This window comes from Vipera berus (genome assembly GCF_964194415.1).
Source record: "Vipera berus genome assembly, chromosome: 1".
NCBI classification, from domain to species: Eukaryota; Metazoa; Chordata; class Lepidosauria; order Squamata; family Viperidae; genus Vipera; species Vipera berus.
In genome coordinates, this window is record NC_138202.1 from 140,762,523 (window position 1) to 140,789,423 (window position 26,901).

Consider the following 26,901-nt stretch of genomic DNA (forward strand, 5'->3'; position numbering starts at 1 on the left):
AATTTCAGATGACCTGCGAGATTTTCCTAAGACATTTATTTGATGCCAATTTTTTCCCCAGATACCAGGCACTATATGTTATTTTCAGGCAATTTTTTAAAAAGGTCAGTAGCTTTAAGTAAATGGCTGCTTGTTTTGTATCTTAAAGTTCCTCTATTTCATTTATGTAAATTGCTGTGGAATATTTACTAATGAAGGGTGCAGTGAAATATTTTAAGAATAAATAATGGAAAGTACATGGCAGTTGTACAGTTTTATTATCTAAAATTGCAAGTTTTATGTGTAAATATTAGTAATCCAATGACGTTTCCATTACAGTCGAAATGTATGTCAAAGCAGAAATAAAAGGAAACTTGTTGATTCCTCACCAGGGGATATATCTTAGTCATTTTAAAGAATTTCAGTAATATTACCAATATTTCAAACAGAATGTATATGTCTCTAGAATCAAAGTATTAGTGTATTTAAGGAAAGTATTGGGATTCTGATTAACCATTCTGAGAAACAGCTATTTCTATTCACAGAAAATAGTCTATTGCAATCAATGGAGGCTCCCACTGACAAGCGAATCATATGGTTTGAATCAAGAACTACAAACAAATTACTTTTTAATTTATTGCTTTCAATAATTAAATGAGTGTAATAAATGCAAGATTTAATATATATTAACAAAATTCAGATGCATAAGCAATTCTTCTTCTTAAAACAGAAACAGCAAAATTACATTATATGATTTTAAGGCTTTCAATCTCAAATAGGAACCTGACGAAAAACTTTCTCTGTGTGCTCCTTTTTTGAGCATGCACACACAGGACATACCAATAAAGTTTAATAATGCTTTGTCTTTCCTCCTCAGTCCCAAACAAGTATGCCATGCAGTGAAACAATGCATTAGCATAGTCAGAAAAATAGTAGATCTGTTCACATTTTCTATCATATGCAGGACTGTGAAAAATTTCAAATCAGATTATAAAAGAGATGGTTTGTCATCAAAATTACCATGCTGCTTTGTTTCAATTAAGGGGTAGAAACAGAAGAAAAATAGCTTTTCATCAAGTTCTGTTGTATGTTTATTTACAATGCCATTGTGCACAAAAGAGTCATGATTGCTGTGTGCACCAATATCATGAATTCTTTTGTCAGCTTACCTTTTGCAATGCAGCTACTGTTTTTCTCTTTATAGTTCTTTTCACAAGTACATTTATATGACCCTTTTACATTGATACAGAGCTGGGAGCAGATGCCAAATATTAGACATTCATTGATATCTAGAAAAGAAAATTCTTTATTATTTGTTTCAAGTTATACATAAGCTGTTGCGAAAAGATGGGACGGATGGTATTAAAATTTGGAAACAAATTTAACATAGTTCAAAACAATCCATAAACAATATTTTAGTAGTATAAAGCACTGATAGAAAAAAAATTACAGCCAAACAGCCATTTCTGTAAAGCATCATTAAACTCTGAAGTCCTATACTTAATTGAGCCAAGGCTATGGCCCTGGGTCTGCTCATTTCTAGAATGCAACCCTTTACATGTAGTACAAAGCCTGGGATACCCTCTATCTAATATAAACTGTGCAAGCCTGGGTTAATGTATCATAGTCATAGACATCCATACGAACCAATGCATTTTTATAATGCTGAAAGCAGTATTGCATGTCATGATGCAAGCTACATTTTTTCTGTGTGACATCATACCCCACTGGTGCTGCTTTTCCCTCTTTTAATATTCCACTACTGATCATAGGCATAAATACAATCTGCAGGTTTTTGTCTTTGATCCATGTACAATCAGCAAAACATTTCAGCATTTTCAAATTTCCTGAATTCTATCTAGCTGAATATTGAAGATTTTAACAGTCACCATGAGCATGAACACAAATTATAAATATTCCATAAGACATCAAGGGCATTTTTGATATAGACTGGTAAATTCATGTGAAATGAATCCAGAAATTCTCAGATTTGAAATGTTCATACTTCAAAGTACAGTACATATAAAAAAGAGCAGTGCATATTTGGAAAAACAGTTCTTCTTTTTCCAGACTTCTGTGTTTAAGGAGCTATTGTGTTATAATTAATATAACTCTTAAAGCAGTCATACTTTTATTCGGAGTTGTATTTCTACTGATTAAAGGTGCTTTAGGAGGAACATTTTTCCAAGAAATAACAAAACCAGCTAAATTCTTGCTGCTATTTAAAAAATGCTCATTATATTTTGACTGCTTAACTTTCAGGAGAATTTTTTTTTAAACCCTGTAATTCCAGTTGCCACAAATGAAATGACTTCCTTTATACTTTAACTGTTATTAAAATCAAACTTCTAACATCACATGGTAATGTTATGAAACATTTTTAGAATGTTTCAAAGCAGCGCTTCAGAAATACCTTCACATTGCCAGTTTCTCCTATTCCTCTGAAATCCTGGCTTACATTGACAGAAAATTGATGTTTTGGTTTTATTACAATATGCATCATCACCACAAGGATTCACTTTATTTTCACAGTTGTATTCAGTCAAACCTAAGAACAAACATAAATTTAAGTTTGCAAAATAAAACTTTTTAACATTTTTATACTAACTATGAACAATCACGATTCTGTCTACAAGCAAAATTTAGTACACAAAGACATAATATTTCAAAATTTTAACAGAAGTTATTTTTATACGGCCTTAAGAAAAACCAGAGTATCACAGAACTTATTGTGGTTGAAACAAGCTTGGAACTATTTCAGCTCTGACTCCATGTTTCAACAATTTGGAGGATCAGCATGTCTCTTGAATCCCCTCCCTATTATTCCAAATTAGAAGTTTCTGAATGACTCAGTTAATGCAACATGTTAAGCCAGTAAGCATAGGCGATGGAGTAGTACTTTTACCACAGTGTGTAACAATAGCTTATTATAGATTAACCTACTTTAACCATGATCCACCATCACATCCAAATGTGGAATAATGCCTAATTTATGATTAAGCAATTATCACTTTTTCAGGTGAACAAGAAGGTGGTCCTGCAGTGTCTCTAGTGTTCCTATTTTGCTTTTCAACTCTCTGGGGGGAATTAGTTGATAAAACAAGAAAGAAGCTGGGAAAAGATTAATCTTCTTTCAATTTCTATGTGTTAGCTCCAGGTTTTAGAGTTTCTAAACAGAAACAAAGAAGGTTGTTTGGGGGTTCTGGGTAAAAGGAAATAAGACTTTCAAAATAGGAGTGTTTGTGATTTCATTGCCTCTAGGAAGGACTTTATTGGATGGATTTCTTAACTTAAGTTTGACACTAAATCTGTTAAACTGGGTTAGAGAGTAAGAAAGATGACCTCAATGGAGATATGCTGGAAGTTACCTAAATGACTGTTGATAATCTAGGAAAAGTTTTTTTTATTCTTTCCTACATTTTTGAAAATGTATAAGAGTTAGTGTTTTATTTTTAATGTTTTTTTTAAAAAATGTGTATCTCTGCATGTATATAGATATTAAAATAAATTGAGAGAGGAATACAAGGAATATCTACAAGGAATCTATGTTTAAATATGATTCAGACCATATATTCAGCCCCGAGTACAAATCCAAAGAGATCTGAACCAAAATGAATTGGATGTTGGAAATGAACTGTAAAAATTCAAATCTACACATATTTATTGGATGGTTGGCCTTTCTGTGTATCAGATGTAATAAGTTAAATTTAATATAATAATTGGTTTCCCACTACATACTAAAGTGTATAAAATATGTAAAGGAGATAGCCAGCAGAATCTCAAATATAATGACTTTGCATATTGGAGAGGTTACTGAGGGGGTTGGAGAGCTTGCTGATGAGAGCCCTCAGCCAGGCCCCTCCCACCTGGTCACGACGCAGACCCAGCTGTGTGAGCCTGACAGCGTGGATGAAGATGACCCACAGCTGGCCCTGTTCAAGGACGCCCGACACAGGAGGCAGTCAATCAGGAGTAAACAGAGGAAGGCAATGGGGCACCTCGGAAGGAGGCAGAGAGAAGCCACGCCCTGAACTGTCTAAAAGGGGAATGCGTGGGAGGGCTGGTTTGCTGAAGGCAACCGCTTGAATAGCTCCTGTTTCATGGTTCGTGTCTTGTTCTGTTTGCTTTTGTATCCATAAATTTGGCAGGCTTAGTTCCAGCCTCTTGCCTTCTTGTAAAAGGGGTTGTCCCTGCCTTTTCTGCAGGGCCGGTAGCAGGCTGGTACAGAACAGTTAGATCTATCATAAAATAACTGTTGCTTAGTTTGTACTGTTCACATTGACACAAAATTAAGATTGATTAGATTATTCAGATTATTCAGATTCTATTCTGTATTTTTTTCTGTCCCTCTCTTAATCAAACTTACTTGTTTTACAGCCTTGTTCATCTGAACCATCTCCACAGTCATCAAACTGATCACATTCTAGTGCCATAGGTATGCACTTCTTATTACTACAAGCAAACTCATTCTTTTTACAAGGTCTGGCTTTATATGTAGTTTTGTCTGCAAAAAGACACATGGGGGCAGTCAACTGTTTTTAGCCTTTGATATTATTGTTTGATATTATTCATAAAATAAATGCAAAAGGTTTTACAGAATGCTGTTTCCTGGACATGTAGGTGCCTGCTGTGTAGAAGTCATAAAATAATAAAGGCTTTCTATCACTCCTGGGGCAGAGAATATGAGGCCCCAGATCTCAATATTACAATTGCCTAAAGGAGAAATACATTGCTCACAGAGTGATGTCTGCTCTATTCATAAATTCAAGACAATAACAAGCCAGCAAAAGGGTACTGAAAAGGTTAAATGCACATTGACAGGTAGGGAGCAGGATCACTATTATAGTTGCTTTTCACATACTGTAAAGACAATACTCATCTGAAGTAGGGTCCTGCCACCATATCAGTTTAAAGCAACTGAATGTCAAATGAAAGAAATAACAAAAAAGGTGGAGGAATGTATTTTCCTTATCATAGAGAAAAATGGCCTATGTGGCCACCAGGAATTGAAAACAACTTAATGGCACATAATCAGTCAAACACACTTACTTTCCAATCTCTTGACGTGGAGAAAAAGAATAAGTTCTAGATGTTTGGGATGGCTAGATACATGACTGTCCATGGGGGATGAATTAGAAAATGTGTATGTTGATGTCATCAGTCAAATGTCATAATTTATATGTCATTAAATAATGGCAGCATTTGCCTGATGACATCATCAAGTCTGTTTAGTCATTTTGGAGTTATTCAGATTTAATGGTCAAACTGATTTTATACAATATTTTGCTGGCCTCAGCATGAACAATACTTTCTAAAATAAATAGTTAGGAGTTCACCCTATTGAACAAAAGCTTTCAGTCCAATTAATGTTCTTTCAATAAAGAAAAAACAACAACCTACAACAAAATTAAGCAAGATCAGAAGCACAATATTGTACAACCATTACCCTAGAATGAATTCTGCCACTCAAGCCATCTTTAGAGATCTGTGAGTTATAGTCTCAGTTAATTATCATGTTTCCTCGAAAGTAAGACCTGGTCTTATTTATTTATTTTTTGCCTCAAAAAGAGGCACCAGGCCTTATTTTTTTTTGGGGGGGGATCTTTTTCACTCACCTTGCAGTGGTGGCACTGACAGCCCTGCCCACCTGGACCACTTCTTCTGAGGCCGAAGGAGCAGCTTTATTCTGCAGCTGAGAATGGAGCTTGGGCCTGCATTTTGCCATCAGATGCCTTTCCAGAAGGCCTGAGAAGCAAGCTATGGATCTTGGCTGCACAGGCCTTCCAGAAAGGCCTCTGACAGCAAAATGCAGGCCCGAGCTCCATTCTCAGATGCAGAATGAAGCTTCTCTTTTGGCCGCAGAAGAAGTGGGCCGGTGAGCCAAGTATCAATCCATGGGAGGCATGGCTGCAATGGTAAGCTCCACCCCCACCTCAGTTTGATTTTTAGGCATGCGCCTTGGCCCAAAACTAGTGCTTATTTTTGGGGTAGGTTTTATATTAGGCCCACCCTCAAAAAATCAAGCTAGGAGTTATTGTCAGGGTAGGTCTTACTTTTGGAGAAAACACAATAAGACAAGCAAGTTTCCTTCCCCCTGCCCCCCAAAAAGACTGTTTTTTTCTTGATTGTAACATTAAGATTATTTACCACAATGATCTTCATCTGAATCATCACCACAGTCATCAATCCCATTACAAATTTGCTCACGTCTCAAACAAACATGATTATTTCTGCATCGGTATGGCCTGGTTGGAGGGCATGGAAAATTGACTGTGAAAAAATCCAAAATGTGTATTATTTCGTTCTGCAAAGAATACGTCTTTTACACTTTTTTTTGCTTTCATCAAACAGGGAAAATGTAATTAAATTGTTAGATATACTTTCTCCTTAATATCACTTGTAACTGAATGTTAATAATTTCTACTAGATAAGAGAAAATATGCTGGAAAGTTCTTTCAATTATGTTCCTCCTGAGTCATAAAGAGAAACTCTCTTTGAACATATTGAGTATCTTCACAAAACGTTACCTACTTCAAATGTAATGTATACAACATGTAATCTCAGGACATAAATATTCTTCTCATACAAATTAAAGACAAAGGAAAAGAACAGCAGCACTTAAGAAGAAAAAAAAAACTACAGAGAATTTGTGATCGAATATTTCATTGCTTATGCTTTTGTGGGCTGTAGGCCACAAACTTACGACATATTTCAGGAAATTCATCCGAGTTATCTCCACAATCATCTTCTCCATCACAAACCCAAAAATGGAGTTTACAGAGTGAATTGTTGCAAAGGAATTCATCTGCTCTACATATGTTCCTCCCTGAAAATACAGAATAACAAAACTAAAATATGTACATCTTATAAATATTTATTTTTAAGTTTATATATGTTGGGATCCCACAAGACAAAGTAGATTTCCGTGATTTTATATCTTGCCTCAAATAGCTGCTTTGAATAAAATTTAAGACTGATAACGAAGAATAGTAGCATATTCTTCTCCAGTGGAAGATAGATGTTTATGGGAAAATAAGAAGCTAACAATCAGGACATGTATGCTCATGTACTGTTTCAACCAAATACCCCAGCAACCGGTACCAAACAGCCTTTTATCCCTACAGCCTGAATACTTCTAATTTTTTTTAATATTAAAGAAAATTGCTTTGAGAAAATTCATTGGGAAAATAATACTAGGACAAACAGGTCAATCCCTCCTCCATCATGACATAGACGTCCTTCCTATTTTCAGAAAGCTGCTATCTAGTAAATTTAATGAATCTATAAATTTGATTGTGCATTCCAAAACTATTAGCTATCTATGCTTCCCTAATACAAGTATTTCCTAATACTTTTTACTTTTTCATTGCCATCTGCTCTAAGCAATATAAATTTTATATGACTTGACATGAAAGGAAATTTGATCAAAGGAAAATGCATTTTTTAGCTGATTTTCTCCCTAAATCTCCTGATATAAGTATCTTCTTGTAGATATGTAAATTTACCAAGAAAATATTACTAACGGGAAAATATAATCAAATACATGAAATTAGTCACTGATCTACAGTTGCTGTCGGCCTGCTGGTCATGGCTGTAGTTGATTGCAGTTGAATTGTAAAACCTGGTACATTTTTTAAAGTTTCACAAATATGGATACTGATCTTATTGCATTTTAAAACCACATTTTGAATCGAAAGAAACTAGAATAACGTTTATTTACTGCTCCCAAACTTTGCTTAATTTCTGTCAGTGAAAGCAATTACCATTAAGAGTAGTAAAATTAGGAAGTGGCAAGCATTCCTATAAGAGATACTAGTGGGTAAGCTATTGGGTAGATAATAAAATTTAAGATCAATCCTTTGACTAAAAAAACTGCTTTGTTTTCTTCTACTTGGAACAATACCTTTTTCTTAAAAGTTGCATCTACCCAGGATCCTCTAGATATATGAGGGTTAATAGATTGAAGGCATCTAAAGAAGATCATCCCCTTCATGGATTACTGCCTTGTCGTGGCGAAGGGGCTTGCGTAATTCAATGAAGCTATGAGCTATGCCGTGCAGGGCCACCCAAGACGGACAGGTCATAGCCGAGAGTTCTGACAAAACGTGATCCACTGGAGAAGGAAATGGCAACCCACTCCAGTATCTTTGCCATGAAAACCCTATGGACAGTACCAAAAGGCAAAACGATATGACGCTGGAAGATGAGCCCCTCAGGTCGGAAGGCGTCCAATATGCTACTGGGGAAGAGCAGAGGGCTAGTACTAGTAGCGCCAGAAAGAATGAAGCGACTGGGCCAAAGCCGAAAGGACGCTCAGCTGTGGATGTGTCTGGTGGTGAAAGGAAAGTCCGATGCTGTAAAGATTTTTTCTCCATAGGAACCTGGAATGTAAGATCCATGAATCAAGGAAAGCTGGACGTGGTCAAACAAGAGATGACAAGACTGAACATCGACATCTTAGGTATCAGCGAACTAAAATGGACAGGAATGGGTGAATTTAATTCAGATGACCACCAGGTATACTACTGTGGGCAAGAATCCCTCAGAAGAAATGGAGTAGCCTTCATAGTCAATAAAAGAGTAGGAAAAGCAATACTGGGATACAATCCTCAAAATGACAGAATGATCTCAGTTCGAATCCAAGGCAAACCATTCAATATCACAGTAGTCCAAGTCTATGCCCCAACCACCGGTGCTGAAGAGGATGAAATTGACCAGTTCTATGAAGCTCTACAGCACCTTATAGAACTAACACCAAAAAATGATGTTCTTATCATCATGGGGGATTGGAATGCTAAAGTAGGAAGCCAAAAGATAACCGGAATAACAGGCAAGTTTGGCCTTGGAATGCAAAATGAAGCAGGGCACAGGCTGATAGAATTCTGTCAAGAGAATACAATGGTCATAGCAAACACTCTTTTCCAACAACCCAAGAGACGGCTCTACACATGGACATCACCAGACGGTCAACACAGAAATCAGATTGACTATATGCTCTGCAGCCAAAGATGGAGAAGCTCTATACAGTCAATAAAAACAAGACCAGGAGCTGACTGTGGCTCAGACCATGAGCTTCTCCTTGCAAAGTTTAGGCTTAAACTGAAGAAAGTAGGGAAAAGCACTAGGCCACTGAGGTATGAATTAAATCATATCCCTGTTGAATATACAGTAGAGGTGACAAATAGATTTAAGGAATTAGATCTGATAGACAGAGTGCCTGAAGAACTATGGACAGAGGTTCGTGACATTGTACAACAGGTAGCAACCAAAACCATCCCAAAGAAAAAGAAATGCAAGAAAGCAAAATGGCTGTCTGAGGAAGCTTTGCAAATAGCTGAGAAAAGGAGGGAAGCGAAAGGCAAGGGAGAAAAAGAAAGATATGCCCAATTGAATGCAGAATTCCAGAGAATAGCTAGAAGAGATAAGAATGCCTTCTTAAATGAACAGTGCAAAGAAATAGAAGAAAACAATAGAATAGGGAGGACCAGAGATCTTTTCAAAAAAATTGGAGAGATGAAGGGAACATTTAATGCAAAAATGGGCATGATAAAGGACCAAAATGGCAGGGACCTAACAGAGGCAGAAGAGATTAAGAAGAGGTGGCAAAATTACACAGAAGAACTATACAAGAATGAGCTTAATGTCCCTGATAATCACAATGAGGTGGTCACTGACCTCGAGCCAGACATCCTAGAATGTGAAGTGAAGTGGGCCTTAGAAAAGCTGAGCAACAACAAAGCTAGTGGAGGTGACAGTATTCCAGCTGAGCTATTCAAAATCTTAAAAGACAATGCAGTAAAAGTGCTACACTCAATTTGCCAGCAAATTTGGAAAACTCAACAGTGGCCACAGGATTGGAAAAGATCAGTTTACATTCCAATTCCAAAGAAAGGCAGTGCCAAAGAATGTTCAAACTATCGCACCATTGCACTCATTTCTCATGCTAGTAAAGTCATGCTTAAAATCCTACAAGCTAGACTTCAGCAGTATGTGGATCGAGAACTACCAGAAGTACAGGCCGGATTTCGAAGAGGCAGAGGAACTAGAGATCAAATTGCTAACATACGCTGGATCATGGAGAAAGCTAGGGAGTTCCAGAAAAACATCTACTTCTGCTTCATTGACTATGCTAAAGCCTTTGATTGTGTGGATCATAACAAACTGTGGCAAGTTCTTAAAGAGATGGGAGTACCAGACCATCTTATTTGTCTCTTGAGAAACCTATATGCGGGCCAAGAAGCAACAGTGAGAACTGGACACGGAACCACTGATTGGTTCAAAATTGGGAAAGGAGTCCGGCAAGGCTGTATACTGTCGCCCTGCCTATTTAACTTATATGCAGAGCACATCATGAGAAAGGCAGGGTTAGATGAATCAAAAGTTGGAATTAAGATTGCCGGAAGAAATATCAACAACCTAAGATACGCAGATGATACCACTCTAATGGCAGAAAGTGAAGAAGAACTAAAGAGCCTCTTGTTGCGGGTGAAGAAGGAGAGTGCAAAACTTGGGTTGAAACTTAACATTAAGAAAACCAAGATCATGGCATCCGGCCCTCTCAATTCCTGGCAAATAGATGGGGAAGAAATGGAGGTAGTGACAGATTTTATTTTCCTGGGCTCCAAGATCACTGCAGATGGGGACTGTAGCCAAGAAATTAAAAGACGCTTGCTCCTGGGGAGGAAAGCCATGGCAAATCTAGACAGCACACTAAAAAGCAGAGACATCACCCTGTCAACAAAAGTGTGTATAGTCAAGGCTATGGTCTTCCCAGTTGCAATGTATGGCAGTGAAAGTTGGACCATAAGAAAGGCTGAGCGCCAAAGAATTGAGGCCTTTGAACTATGGTGCTGGAGAAGACTCCTGCGAGTCCCTTGGACTGCAAGGCGATCAAACCGGTCAGTCCTAGAGGAGATCAATCCTGACTGCTCTTTAGAAGGCCAGATCCTGAAATTGAAACTCAAATACTTTGGCCACCTGATGAGAAGGAAGGACTCACTGGAGAAGAGCCTAATGCTGGGAAAGATTGAGGGCAATAGAAGAAGGGGACGACAGAGAATGAGGTGGCTGGATGGAGTCACTGAAGCAGTAGGCGTGAGCTTAAATGGACTCCAGAAGATGGTAGAGGACAGGAAGGCCTGGAGGAATGTTGTCCATAGGGTCGCGATGGGTCGGACACAACTTCGCAGCTAACAACAACAAAGAAGATCATATGATCTGTACTTATGAATTATTGTTAAGGCAATGGATTGTAGCCAAGCTAACATTTATTAGCAAAACTGCAACTGCAAACTATTCTTCTTACCTTCCCTCTCTATTATACCTCCATTTTCAAAAAAAAAAAAAATCAAAGCAAAAGTTCCTAATTTTTGCTTTATGCAATTCAACCATAAATGAAGGTTCTGCAAACTGATACATGTCTCTTCCTTTAAAGTTATTGATGGCATAGAAATAAATTACAGGGGTTATTTAATTCATCTTGCCTTTATTAGTTTTATAAATAACTCAATATATCCAACACATCTTCTTCCTAATGTTTTCCCTACAATAACAACCTTGTGAGGTGGGTTGGGCTGAGAGAAAGTGACTGGCCCAAAGTCTCCCAATCAGCTTTCATGCCCAATGCAGGATTAGAACTCAGTTTCCTGGTTTCTAATCTGGTGCCTTTACCAAATTGGCTCTCCATACATTAAAAAATAGTGCCCAAAATTTAGAATAGGATAGGATAGGATAGGATAGGATCCTTATTGTCACTTTAAATATACACTAATCAGCATACATTAAAATGAAATTTCATTGCATTCAGCTTTCAAAAAATACCATTATTCATATACCCACCTACACACACATGTATGACACAGAGAAACATCAGTCTAGTTCAGGTATATACATATTCATGGTGGGGGGAAAAGAATCCTGCAAATTTACAAACAGATGGCATAAGGAACAAAGCTGTTACAGAATCTAGTAGTTTTGCTATAACCAATAGAGACTGTGAAGTGGGCATGTAAGGTCTTTTAACAATGCTTCAAACTCTAAGCACATAGTGCTTATAAGCGGTATTCTGAATAATGGGAAGCAAACTTCATATAAACCTCTCACCTGTCCTTACAACTCTTTGTATGGACCTTCTGCCTGAGGCACTGCTACCACCAAAACAAACAGTGATGCAGTTTGTTAAAATGCTCTCAACCATGCCTCTGTAAAAAGTATCCAGGACAGAAGGAGAAAGATGTGTTGTCCTCATCCAATACAAGAAATACAAATGCTGGTCTGCACACTTCACTAAAGACAATGTATGACGAGTCCAAGTCAGATTGCTAGTTACCTGCACACCCAGATACTTAATACTATTGACCACATCCACAAATGCAGCCTTGATACGAAGTTGAATATGACTATGCCGACTCTTTCTAAAATCAACAATGATATCCTTTGTTTTATTAGCATTCAAAACCAGGTTATTTTTATTGCACCAGTCCACCAAAGTCTTCATCTCCTCCCTATAAGAATCTTCATTATTATCCTGGATAAGACCCACCACTGCCATGTCATCCGCATACTTCACAGTATAATTCATAGCAGACTTAGCACAGCAGTCATGGGTCATCAAGGTGAACAATAACGGATTCAAAACACAGCCCTGTGGGCAACCCATACTAAAAAAGATGGAATTTTTCTTCCAACTTGCACAAACTGGGACCTATCAATAAGGAAGTCAAGTATCCAGTTACATAACGAAGTATTAAAACCTAATAGGCCCAGTTTGTTCACCAAATGCTGAGGAATTATTGTGTTGAATGCCGAATTAAGATCAATAAACAGCATTCACACATGAGTATTCTTCTCCTCCATGTGCGCCAAACTAAGATGAAGCACACAAGAAAGTGTATCATCTATTGAGAGGTTCTTCCGATAAGCAAACTGTAATGAGTTAAATGTAGGGGGAAGACATGAAACAATATAGTCCTTTACAAATCTATCAAAACATTTCATGATAATGGAAGTGAGTGCAACTGGAGGGTAATCATTAAGGTATATAATTCTAGACTTTTGGGGGACCGGTACAATGATTGCAGTCTTAAAACATGATGGAACCATGATCTGATGCAAAAAAATATTGAAGATGTCTGTAAGAAAAGAGGCCACCTGGTCAGCAAACTCCTTAAGTACTTGCCCAGGGATATTATCAGGACTGCAGCCTTTCACATGTTGACTTTCCACAAGATCTTCCAAACAGTAGTTGTATCTAAGTTAAGCATCTGGTCATCAGGAAAGGGGACAGCCTTTCTTGCTGAAATGTTAATTGATGCCTCAAACCATCCCAAAAGTATGTTTAGCTTATTTAGAAAATTCGTGTCATTCTTACATGTCAGGGAAGCTGCTTTATAAATGTAATTACCAAATGTTTATTTTTTTACAGTTCCATGTCAATATGTCTTAATGTTCCACTGCTAAATTCTATAACATTTGGAACAAAACTACTGGCATTTTGGAAGATAAGAAACAAATATAAAGGAGTAGAAGAGAAACAGCAAAAGGAAAATGCAAGCATATGTGGAAAGCCATAAACATAAAATTGAACATCACATAGAAGCTTTACCTATGCTAAATGTAGCATTTTTTCTTTTATAAAAAACTGATTCTGTAAATATATACAATTAATTTATTCTTGGAAATTTGGGAAAAGGCAAATACAGTAAAACTTTCCTTCATATACATTTTATTCTGAACCTGAACATTTCAAATTTGCAGTAAATGTATTTTACTGTATTTCTAAAATTTTGTCTTAAACGTGTGTTCAATGCATATGTGCTATTGCTGGTGTGCTTTATTATGATAAAGCTTTTTATTTTCATTACCCCTAGTATCAGGCACATTAACATACTGTTTTAATATTGCTATTTATAGTATCAGGCTACGGAAAAGCTAAATATGAAAAATGTATGCCCTTCATATAATTTGTCAGTTGAAATTAACATAATCAACAATAAATTCCATCTAGACACCTATAGAAATATATTTTTGAAAAAAACCATTTATTTCATTTTTAGATCAAAGATATTAAATCTTGTTAGCTATTATAGTAAAAATCCAAAACCAATTTCCTTTATTAAATGCAGTATGCATAAATAATGCAAATGCAGTGTTATGTATTGGGCTCAATTGTAATACCATGTGGTTAGATGGAGCAGCTAACGGCTCTCCAGCAACCCAGACTCCAGGTCTCCAGTGCTGCTATTGGCTGTCCCTAGGCAGCAATGGTTGCTTTAAACCTATTGGCTGCCACCTAGGGTCTAGGCTATAAATTGCTGCTAATTGCAGCCCAATTCTCAGTTCAGATTCTGCAAACAATAAACCATGAGTTTTCCTGAACTCACTTGCCTCATCTTCTTTCCTGAGCCAAGAACTCGCGACATAACACTGGCAACAAAGGTGGGATCCTGCTTCCCAAAAAGAGCTGAAGTCCACTAGGGGAGAGGTAGCTCACGCCTGGAGGGAAAAGGCACTTTCCCCCCCTACGGTCGGCTAGCAAGCCACGCTAGCAACGTCGTGCTCAGTGGATTCACTTCCTGGGCCTTGGGAAACAGGATAAAAAACCGCAGGAACCAGCCGAAGACAGAATGCCGAAGGTCAGAAGACTTCGCAAATTCGACGTCAAGCACCCAGAGGGATGGCCTTCCTACTTGTCCCAGGTAGAAAACTACCTCCGGGCAAACCAAATTGCTGAAGATGGGCTGAAGGCTGCAACACTGCTCTGCGTGTGCGGCCCAGCTACCTTCGACTTGGCCGAAAACCTTTTTGCTCAAACACTGCTAGAATCGATTTCCTACACAGACCTCAAGAAAAAGCTGGCCAAACATTTTCAGCCCAAGATGTCAGAAATAGCCTGGTGCTTCACATTTGATCACCGAGTGCAGCAACCCGGCAAATCTGCATCAGAATTCATCACGGCCTTGAGACAGGCCACATGACTTTGTAAATTTTCAAACCTAGAAGAGCGACTGTGAGACCGGCTCATCTGCGGCCTGGGGAACCGAACACTCCAACAGAGACTTTTTGCCAGACCGAACTTAACATTCTCAGAAGCTCAAGATGAAGTTATGGCAGACGAAGCTGCCGGGGGTGCAGTCCAAATGGTCCAGCCCGCCAAGACAATGAAACACAAAGACACAGTCCACCAAGAGGACACCAAACGCTTAGAGGAATCTTCGGAGGAAGAAGATCCTGAAGTCAACAAGCTTCACAAGCAAACCGATGCACAACACCGCAGCAGCAAACAGCAAGAGAACACTTACAAGACAGTTTTCTTACCTAGAAGTAAAAGGTGCGGTGGCAGCTATTTTTGCACTGATTGCAGATTCCGGTCAGCCATGTGCAGGGCCTGTGGCAAGACAGGCCACATCGCAGTGGTTTGCAGAGCTCGTCAGAGGGACCAGCCACCCAAATACCAGTCGGAAGAGCCGACCAGGAGAGGTACCGGGGCCCAGGGTCCATTTAGTGTATGGTTTTGCAGAAGCCGTAGAAGCATGTGCCGCACTGGGGCCCGACGCCCTTTCAAATCTAAACTCAAACTGCTGGTAGAGCTACAAGGAGTCCCATGTAAAATGGAGTTGGACTCTGGCTCTGCTGTCTCCATTATTTCCCAGGACACCTTCAATTTTGTGTGCAGGCACAGTAACAAATGGGCCAAGCTGAGGCCCTCAGATATAATCCTAACTGACTTTCAAAATGCTCAAAGGGAGAAGCCACCTTGACTGTAAAAATTAAGGGGTTTTTTGGGCACCTGGTTGTCATAGTAGTAGAGGGCCAGAGAACGAGTCTCATTGGACTCGATTGGTTTGATGCCTTAGGCATTCTGATTACTGGTATCAACTGGACACAAGCTGCCCTTATTTTGATGATGTTCTTATTGCTGGGGAATCTACAGAAGTGTTAGCCAGCAGGCTCAGGGCTGTCCTGCAGAGGCTTCGCGAAGCAGGCCTCAAATTAAAAAAGAGCAAATGTAGTATTGGGGTCCCTTCAACAGAATTTCTGGGATTTCAAATTGATGCTAATGGTATTCACCCTGCTGAATCCAAAGTGAAGGCTATTAAAATGGCTCCTAGTCCTAAATCCAAAGGAGAGCTACAAGCATTCCTGAGCCTTCTCAATTTCTACCATGCCTTTCTGCCTAACAAGGCCACATTGGCAGAGCCTCTTCAGTTTCAGTTTTCAGTTTTATTTAATTTGTATACCGCCCTTCTCCCTAGGGACTCAGGGCGGTTCACAGGGCATATATAAATAACAATACAAAAGTTAAAAAAGATTAAATCAATGCCCAATTAAAAACAATAGTACAATTCTAAAACAACAATTTAAAACCCATAATCCCCCGTCAGGCCAGACCAGCTAATTCAAATAGGTGGGCCTTCAGGCCACGACGGAAAGTTTGGAGGTCTGATGCCATCCGGAGCTCCACCGGCAGTTGGTTCCATAATGCCGGAGCGCCCACAGAGAAGGCTCTCCCCCTGGGGGCCACCAGTCGGCATTCCCTGACTGGAGGCACCCTGAGGAGGCCCTCTCTGTGGGAACGCACAGGGCGGAGGGGAGTTGACGCCGGCAGCAGGTGGTCCCCGAGGTAACCCGGACCCATGCCATGTAGGGACTTAAAGATCATAACCAAGACCTTGAACCTCACCCGGAAGACAACTGGTAACCAATGCAGCTCGCGGAGCAAAGGTGTAACATGGGAGTACCGGGAAACTCCCAAGACAACTCTCGAAGCCGCATTCTTCACAGGCTCTTAGATAAGAAAGCTCCATGGAAATGGACCGGCATGCATGAAAAAAGCTTCCAGGACTTAAAGGCACTTTTGTCAGATAAATCCACTGTAACTCATTTCAGAGAGTCTAAACCAGTCTGTTTAGCATGTGATGCATCTCCTTACAGGGTGGGGGCAGTTTTAAGTCATTTAGAAAAGAATGGAACACAAGTCCCTATAGCATTTTATTCTAGGACACTGTCCTCTGCTGAGTATAACTACGCTTAAATTGACAAAGAGGCCCTAGCTATTGTTGCTGGAATAAAAACATTCCATGACTATTTATATGGCAGGGACTTCACAGTCTTTACAGACCACAAACCTCTACTGTGACTTTTCACAACAAACAACCCCCCACATACTTTCCCCAAGAATGCTGAGATGGTCTATTTTCTTATCTGCATACACTTTTAAATTGGTTCACAAGCCTGGTAAAGAAATGGGCCATGCTGATGGCCTCAGCAGACTTCCACTGCCACTAATGGAACCAGACCCACCCCCTACAGCCAGAATTCTGTCCATACAGGACCTGCCTGAATTTCCTCTCCATGCTGGGGACATTGCTGCAGAAACAGCTACAGATAGAACACTTAGTAGAGTGCTTTCATGGGTACACACAGGGTGGTTGGTTAAAAGCCCAGGTTCTGAGTTTCAGAATTACTTTGTCAGAAGGCATGAGCTATCAGCCCACAGGGGGTGCATATTATGGGGAGTCATAATTCCCTCTTCCCTGAGATACAGGGTTTTACAGTCATTACATGAAGGCCATCCAGGCATTGTCAGAATGAAAGCTTTAGCAAGAAGCTACCTTTGGTGGCCTGGCCTTGACAAGGACATTGAGGCACAAGTCCATGGTTGTTATACATGCCAGCAATCTAGGCCTGAAATGCCACAGGCTCCAGTTCACAGGTGGGAGGAGACGCACACTCCCTGGTCTAGAATTCACATAGACTACGCTGGGCCCTTTCAGGGACAGCTCTTCCTCATAGTGGTGGACAGCCACTCCAAATGGCTGGAAGTAATTCCAGTAGCTAACATGATTACTGCTAGTACCATCCAGGTGCTGAGAAACCTCTTTGCCACACACGGGTTGCCAGATGTCTTAGTTTCAGACAATGGGGCCCAATTCACTGCTGCTGAATTTCAGGCCTTTCTCAGAGCAAATCTTATCAGACATGCAACGTCTGCCCCTTTTCACCCATCCACTAATGGTCAAGCTGAACCTATGGTGAGGACAACGAAGGAATCACTCAAGCACATTGTAACAGATGACTGGCATCACAGATTGGCAGATTTTCTACTCTGCCAGCATTCTACGCCCTGCACTGCTACAGGCAAAAGTCCTGCAGAACTACATTGGGGGAGGCGACTGATCACTAAACTAGACAGGTTGCATCCAGATAGAGTGGCAGTAGAGGCCTTTTGACCAAAACCCCCTAGGGGGCTGCAAATGGGAGATTGGGTCTGGGCCAGAAACTATGGACATGGGAATCTGTGGGTTCCTGGTAAAATTTCCAAATCATCTGGGCCCGTCTTAAAAAGTGGGGCTGGAGGGAGGACGAGTTGTCAGACACCACATTGATCAACTCAGAAAATGGTTCCCAGAATGGCCACTAAGCAAGGACTGCATCATAGGTCCCTCCCAAGGTCCTCAAAATTGCAGCCCATACATGGACTCTCAAGACTCTTCCTTTATAACCAATGAGGAACTGAGCGTAGAAGAGGGGAGTCCAGAAATGCAACATGGATCCCCTGAAGGAGCAAGCCAACCAGACTTCAACAACCGCTGTGCCTACTCTGCTGATCAGTCTGACTCTGGGGTGGGCCAACCTGGAGAGGCCAGCCAGAGAGCATCTAATTCCTTTGACTCAGGTGCATCAAAGGACCTGGCCCACTGGGTAAGCTGGTAGACCACCAAGTGACTGGAACTCCAAGGCATTCCACAAGGGCACGCAAGCCTCCTTCTTACCTTGCTGATTACGTTGTAAAATAAAGAACTATAATGTTGTATGTACTGTAACTTATCAATGTACTGAAAATACTGGAGCTATGATGTTAACTGTCTAGTGTACTGTCAATGAGAGCCTATTCATTCAGATGCTATGATGTTTAACTGTCTAGTGTGCTGTCAATGAAAGCTTATTCATTCAGATGCTATAATGTTAACCATGGTAACTTGTATTGTTTTTATTTAAGGTTGCTATGATGTTTAGTCTTGTTAATTTTATTAAGGCCAACTATTGCTATGATGTTTTCCGATCTAAGAGGGGAGGGGTGTTATGTATTGGGCTCAATTGTAATACCACGTGGTTAGCTGGAGCAGCTAACAGCTCTCCAGCAACCCAGACTCCAGGTCTCCAGTGCTGCTATTGGCTGTCCCTAGGTGGCAATGGTTGCTTTAAACCTATTGGCTGCCACCTAGGGGCTAAGCTATAAATTGCTGCTAGTTGCAGCCCAATTCTCAGTTCAGATTCTGCAAGCAATAAACCATGAGTTTTCCTGAACTAACTTGCCTTGTCTTCTTTCCTACGCCAAGAACTCGCGACATAACATGCAGCATTTATATTTCAGAAAAAAATTCAAATAAACCATTCATAATGTCTTTCACATTAGGAATAGATGACAAACAGCTCACATGCAGTGAAACTAACCTGTGCTAGATAAAATAGGATGTATTCTTTCATCTGTACTTTAATGACCAAATGCAGAAGGGTAACAAAATGTCACCTTTAATGTATATAACTAAGAAACCTGGTCTTCGATTAACACTGTAATGAAACACCTTCTTGCATACTAATTTGAAAACCTGAAGTGGATTCAAAAGAGATGGATGGAGCAAGAAGGACTCAGGCATCAAATTAGCTGCTCCAGAAAATGACCAAACTCATTATTACTGTTTAGGAAGTTGTTGAAAACTTGGTTCTTTAGCCAAGCATCCCAGTATTTAGATTTTGATTAGATTTTGATCAGTGGTGAGATTCAAATATGTGGACAACCGGTCCTCTGTATGGCTGCTGCTTCCAGAAGTCTGTTCTGGGCCAGGGCAGCCAAAACGTAGCTACTGGTTCTGCCAAACTGGTGCAAACCGGCTGAATCCCACCATTGATTTTTATTCTCTCTCTCTCTCTCTCTCCCTCTCTCTCTCTCTCTCTCTCTCTCTCTCTCTCTCTCTCTCTCTCTCTCTCTCTCTCTCTCTCTCTCTCTCTCTCTCTCTCTCCCCACCTATCTCAACAAGACTCTGTGCAGTGAATGGAATTAAGGTAGATGATCAATTGTTTTTATTAACAATTGCAAACATTACAAGAATTAAAATAAAGAGCATCAAGTATTACTAACATGCTGGTAGTAATCCCTGATAGCTATATTATTATTACTATTTTGAAGTTGAATTGTGAATAGTTATTTGCAGCTTGTTGTGAATATTTTTATTGCTTTTTTCAGTAGGTCAGATTCACTTTGAACTTATATAGAAGAAGGAAGCATCCCACAATGGAAAGGGGAGTTAATGATATTTCTTTCTTCCTGAAGTTTCCTATATCCTTTAAAATCTGTGTCAAAGTATTTTGCTGCTGGGAAAAAAAATGGAGAATCACAATGTGGTACCAGAAATACATTATACAATGTTGGAAGTCACTGAAAATGCTGTTGTTCCTGCTACTTACTGCAGGGCTTACATAAGTAGAATTCCCTGTATATATAGAATTCTCAGTATATGTAAAAAGGCACCTGACGAACTCTGTATAAACTTCCCATTGCAAGAAAAGTAGCCACTATCTGATAATCACTGAGAATAGCTCTAAAGATGGTACAATAAATTCTGGGGCCAGCTGCAAAGTGCCATCTTAACTAGTTTAAACTTCAAGAGGAGAAATAAATCTCTACTACTAGTGTCTATTAGTACCTCTTTCCATATAGAAAAGTAAGAATAATGCTGATATTCCCACCATTAGACATTTTCACTAAAACCACTGCAATAGTAAAAATGAAAATTCTGATTTCTCATCTGCCATCAGTAATATTGGTTTGTTCATGGTATTCTTCCAACATTTATGGATCAGTATGATTTCTCGAATGCTTCTTAGAACACAGGTAGTCTTCGACTTATGACCACAATTGAGCCCAAAATTTATGTTGCTAAGCGAGACAGTTGGGTGAATTTGCCCCATTTTATGACCTTATTTGCCACAGTTGTTAAGTGAAGCACTGCAGTTGTCAAGTTAATATGTTTGTAAAGTGAATCTGGCTTCCTTGTTGACTTTGCTTGTCAGAAAGTCGCAAAAGCTGATCACATGATACCAGGATGCTGCAAACATCATAATTATGAACCAATTGTCAAGCATCCAAAATTTGGTCACGTGACTGGGGGGATCGTAAGTGTGAAAAACGATCATAAGTCACTTTTTTCAGTGTCATTGTAACTTTGAACAGTCTCTAAACAAATAGTTGTAAATCAAGGACTACCTGTAATGTGCTTGTTTTTAATCAATGTTGTTATTACAGGGAAATATTAATACTAAAGAGGAAAGAATGTTGAATAAAAAGTAAGACAAATTTATGGACATAAGTCTACATTTACTATTATATAAATGTTTTAACATATTTTTATTATTACAAATACAAAAGAATTTTAAAAATCAAGTATATCATTATTTAGTTATAAACATCATTTGTGAATTATATTTTTATATAAGGATTATAGTTATAATTAAAAAGAACACTATACATATATTTTGGGAGTGTATATATGAATATGAATGCATGTATATATCCATATATAAACCATCAATTATAATAGTGTATTTTAAACTATAAAATGTTATAAAATATTATAAAAATTTGATGGTGTCAGTGAGATAATAAATTTATTATGGATGAGTGCAAAATTTCCACACTACATAGACAGGAAAACAGCATTAACCTGACTTATATGAAGTGGTTTCATAATTTCCTTTCTAGAAGCAGAAAATAATACATGTGCAGATTAAAATGCTTTAAAAAAATATCTTGAGAAATGCAAAGAATGCTCTATTTAACTCAGTAGAATGGCTGATCTGTATAAAGAACATGCCTATATGTTGTATCTTGACAAAAAAAAACAAGCTGTACTAACAGCTATAGAAAATGTTGTTGGGTGGCTTTGCCCAATTACTTTTTCACAGAGTTGTAGGAGAAAAAAATGATGGGAATTCATTTTTGTCTAACCTGGGTTAAACAAAAGATGGGATATACTTTCAGCAAATAACTATAAAAATAGCCAGGAAAAGATGGGAAAAAATTCTCACCTCTGTCACAATTTAGTTCATCACTGTTATCCACACAATCTTGAATTCCATCACAAAGCCATCTGATAGGTATACAGTACGCTTTATTTTTACATTGAAATTGGTCTTCTTTACATTCGGTTACACAGTGCATCTGTATAAACATAGATTCATATGTGGCAGTGATTATTGCAAATCAAGGTAGCAGAAGTATAATCGGAACAACTAGAATTTAACAAAACCAGTTTAATAATTTAATCGTTGGTATTTTTTTATTGACAAGAGTATGTCATCACAGAATATAAAGTGTTACATTCACAATTTTCATCTCTAAATAATAATTAATATTCAAAAGCTCCTTGGCAACAAAGATTCCTTATACTTTTCCCTCTCGCCCACATCTCCATATACTCTCAATAAATACATTTTGAAGATTAGGGTATCTTGAAGGAAAATCTAGGGGATTAATCAGAATAGGGAGATCAAATAACATATTAATTCCTAGTTTATATAGTGGTCCAATTATTTTTTTGCAAGACACCAATAGATAATGCCCACTGATTCTTACACACAAAACAATCAGCCACACTGTTCTATAAACTGTCCTTTATTTATTAATGCATTATTTTGGGGAAACAAAATCATGTAACTGGGAAGCAACAATAGGCAAAATGAAACTATTTCAGTATAAACATTTTTTTTTAAAAAATAAAGATAAAAATAAGAAAGGATTTATATACACTTATAATAAAAAAAATTACATCTGCAACCCAGAGCTATTTTTTTATTGTAAAAAATGATTTAAATGCCTTTAAAAATAATTAGCCAAATATATCTTTAATGAACAGTATTTTAGAATTGGAGACTATCATCAGAAGAACACAATTGTTCCTTTTATCAATAAAAACATTAATGCTATTATTAAAATACAGAATTTTACTAACTATTGGACCTATGTTTTTAGGATAAATTACTGAGTCAAAAAGCTATTCCACAGTATTGTTATTTTAAATTCAAGTTTCTAAACTTGTAGATGAAAACTTTGGATCAGATTAAGATATTTAATGTCTTACTTCATCGGAACCATCAGGACAATCATATTCTCCATTGCATCTAAAAGATGCTGAGATACAGCCTCCATTGACACAGACATATTCACTTGAAGAGCAGGTTGGGGATACTGTTTAAGACATAACATTGAAAACAGGCAAATGAAATAACATAATTTCAAATTAATAGATACATTGCAGATACCATATTTGGGTGTACTTTTATCTTAAAAAACCTAGAAGATAATGGACCTCGATGTACATAATATGGTGAAGAATATGGACCAGTATATATTCTTATTTTTGTCCTCATACATCCACTCACTTGAACAACAGAATGGTAAAATGCAGTCACAAATACTGTTTGTGAATGATTTCTGTCATTATATACATTTATAAGTGGCTCTAGAGAAATCAATATTTCAGAAGAGATCAAATTTCTATAATTTTTATACAGATTTATTTCACTTTCAAAACTGCATACAGTGCAAATCTCATTCTTTGAATATTGAGGGAAAACAAACTATACTGCTCACACAGTATATCTGAACTGTTTTCATCTGTAATCAACACATTATTATAACATATTTCTTCAAACTGTTACCTTGCATTATTATTGAATAATAATTATTTGAATAATTGAATAACAATAATTATTCAATTCCAGGTTGGCTTGAACATTGCACAACCTTACTGATGGAAAAGGCCCAATGTTTCAGAAAATTATCAGCTTAGGGAAGGATACTATCAAACCAATCAGAATTATCATATAAATTGCTAGTGTTTTTAAAATTTCTCAGCAACATTTTTTTTAAAAAAATGCGGTCAGTTCGCATTCAAAGACTCTACATTTTAAAAATACAATCAAGTATTAATGTTAAGGTACCAAAATACTGAAGGTAAAATACACTGTATCAAATCTATTTTGATTCCCAAAAGCCAATGGTAGAATTCTATGTGAAAGTGTATTATGATATGTTTCCATATTAAGGCTGTGTTTTATTCAAAAACAGTTTCTAAGAACTGAATGCATTTGGGTCAATATAAAAAGGGAAAAAATGACATTGCCATAGGTATATACTATAGGCCAACCAACCAAACAGAGGAAATAGATGAATTTTTTGCTAGTCAGTTAACTAAGGTATGTAGGAAGCACATCACAATAGTAATAGGGCACTTTAATTACCCTGACATCATCTGAGAGACAAACTTTATCTCCCAAAAAGTAGAGAAGGGAACTAGGGGATCAGCCATATTGGACTTAATTCTTACTAACAGAGATGAAATAATGGATGGTATTGAAGCCACAGGAACCTTGGGGGGGGGGTGTCATGCAATATTGGAATGCAAGCACAAGCAATAGAACATAGTTAAGCTAGAGTCTTGGAATTTAAGAGAGCTAATTTCAATAAATTTAGAGAGAGCTTGGGAAGGATTCCATGGATGAGAATCCTCAAGGAGAAAACAACTCAAGAAGCTTGGGAAATTTTGAAAAGTGAGATTATAAAAGGCCAGTCTACCACAATACTAATGAAGAAGAAAAATAACAGCTCTCAAAAGTCAAAAATAACAAAAAAAAGCTTCTTTCAGCACATAAAAAACAAGAAAAAAGTTAAGGAAATGATTGATCCATTAGTGGGAGAAAGTGACAAGCAACAGGGAGAAGCAGAACTACTCAACTAGTTTTTTGCAACTGTCTTTACACAAAGGGATAAAACAGTCCAGCCTATCAAAAACAGTACCGTAAAAAACAGAATAGAAACACAAGTTAAGATAGGCAAGAAAACAGTAAGCGAGTTCCTGTCCACCCTAGTTGAGTTCAGATCACCAGGGCCAGATGGATTACACACCTAGGGTCTGAAGAAAGTGGCAAATGTGATCTCAGAACCAGTGAACTATATTTTTCAAAGATTTTGGAGCACTGGGGAACTACCAGTGGCCTGGAAAAGAGCTGATGTAGTTCCCATCTTCAAAAAAGGAAAAAAAAATGACTGTATCTGGTTTAGGTATCATCGTAATAAATGCTTCTCTCCAGGTCTCGGGTGCCTTGACCCCCTCTAGTAATTCATTGCATACTTCCATCAGTGGCTGAATAAGCCAGTCTTTCAATGTCTTATAGTATTTTACTGTCAATCCGTCAGGTCCTGGTACCTTGCCAATTTGCATTTGATTAATTGCTGCCTCCAATTCTTGTCTTGTAATCCGGTAATTGAGTAGGGTCCTTTTCTCTTCAGAAATTTTCTGCCATCCATATTTGTCCAAAAACTGTTCTGTTTTAATTAAGTCCTCTTTTTCTTTCTTGTATAGCTGCTTATAATATTTCTGAAAACATTTCCTAATTTCTGCAGGGTTCTCAATAGTCTTTTCCTCTTGCATTATCATAGTTATTGTAATTTGTTTTTGTCTCTTTTTCAACTGCCAAGCTAGTAACTTGCCACATTTATTTGCTGATTCAAAAGACCTTTGCTTCATCATTTTTATTTTCCATTCAATTTCTTGATTAATTATCTGAGAGAATTGTGATTGAAAGGCCTTTATTTCTTTTTGAACCTGTTGGTTCTTTGGATTGCTCCTCAATTTTTTCTCTTTCTCTTTCAATTGGTTCATGATGTTATCTTTCTTTTCATTTTGGTCCTTCTTCCTTATTACATTCTGTTGAATCAAAAAACCTCTCATAACCGCCTTACTTGCATCCCAAATGACCCTTTTTTCTATCTCTGTATTTAAATTTATCTCAAAATAGTCTCTTATGGTCTTTTGTGCCTTCTCAACGATCTGTTCACTTCTCAGCAAGGCATCATTCATTCTCCATCTAAGCAAACCCTGTAGAAACAGTTTTAATTCCAGCAGCACAGCATTATAGTCAGAAGAAGTCTTTGGGCAAATCTCTGATATGTTTATTCTCGGGGCCAAATCTCTTGTTGTCCATATATAATCGAGGCGGGAACACGATTTATTTGCATCAGATAAAAACGTAAAGTCTTTCTCCAATGGATTTTTCAATCTCCAAGTATCAATCATATCAAAATTGTCCATCATTTCAAAGAAAGTCTTTGGTAGTCTTCCGTCATTAGAAATCTTCTGTCTTTGTGTTCTATCCATCAATGTGGAGACTACTCCATTCAAGTCTCCCATCAAGATTATCTTATAATCCATATAATCCAAAAGTACATCGTGTATCTTCTTGTAAAATGCAGCCTTACCTTCATTTGGTGCGTAAATTCCAAGCATCAACAACTTATCGCCTTGTGCTGTTACTTCAACTGCAACATATCTTCCCTCCTCATCTTTAAACAATAATTTTGCTTCAAATTTCTCTTTAACATAAATCACTACTCCTCATTTCTTAACTTTATCTGCCGAAATAAATTCTTGACCTAATCTTTTATTTTGCAAAATTTTTGTATGAGTTCTCATCACATGTGTTTCTTGTAGGCATATCACATCCAAATTCTGTTTTTGCAACACGTGATGGATTTGATTTCTTTTAGGTTTTGAATTTAAACCATTCACATTCCATAATAAAATTCTTAGTGCCATATTGTTTTACTGTACTGCTCTTGGCTTAGCTGCTGCCCCAGCTCCTAGAGGCCCTACATCAAAAAGAGGTGGTAATTCCAGTTGTGGGCCAGGTCTTGCTCCTGCTTCCGATTCAAGATCTTTTACGATCTTCTCCAGAAATCTTTCCTTCTCTCCCAATGTTCGAATTCGAATCTTCTTCTGTTGGTATTTAAAATATAATCCTTCAGGGAATTCCCAACGGAAGTAGATCCCTTTCTTTCTTAGGGCACTAAACAAATCTGTATAA

The 26,901-nt window shown here is 38.0% G+C and overlaps 1 protein-coding gene across 1 annotated transcript in view; it reads right to left on the bottom strand.

Annotated features, from left to right (window-relative positions):
- LRP1B (LDL receptor related protein 1B) overlaps nucleotides 1–26,901 on the bottom strand; it is a gene marked incomplete at both ends in the record, with an annotated part of 948,262 nt that overhangs the window by 44,148 nt on the left and 877,213 nt on the right. The window contains 7 exon segments of the mRNA XM_081314549.1: nucleotides 1,149–1,268; nucleotides 2,393–2,527; nucleotides 4,346–4,483; nucleotides 6,127–6,249; nucleotides 6,683–6,805; nucleotides 22,066–22,198; nucleotides 23,118–23,224. Coding sequence (XP_081170675.1) covers nucleotides 1,149–1,268; nucleotides 2,393–2,527; nucleotides 4,346–4,483; nucleotides 6,127–6,249; nucleotides 6,683–6,805; nucleotides 22,066–22,198; nucleotides 23,118–23,224 — 879 coding nt within the window.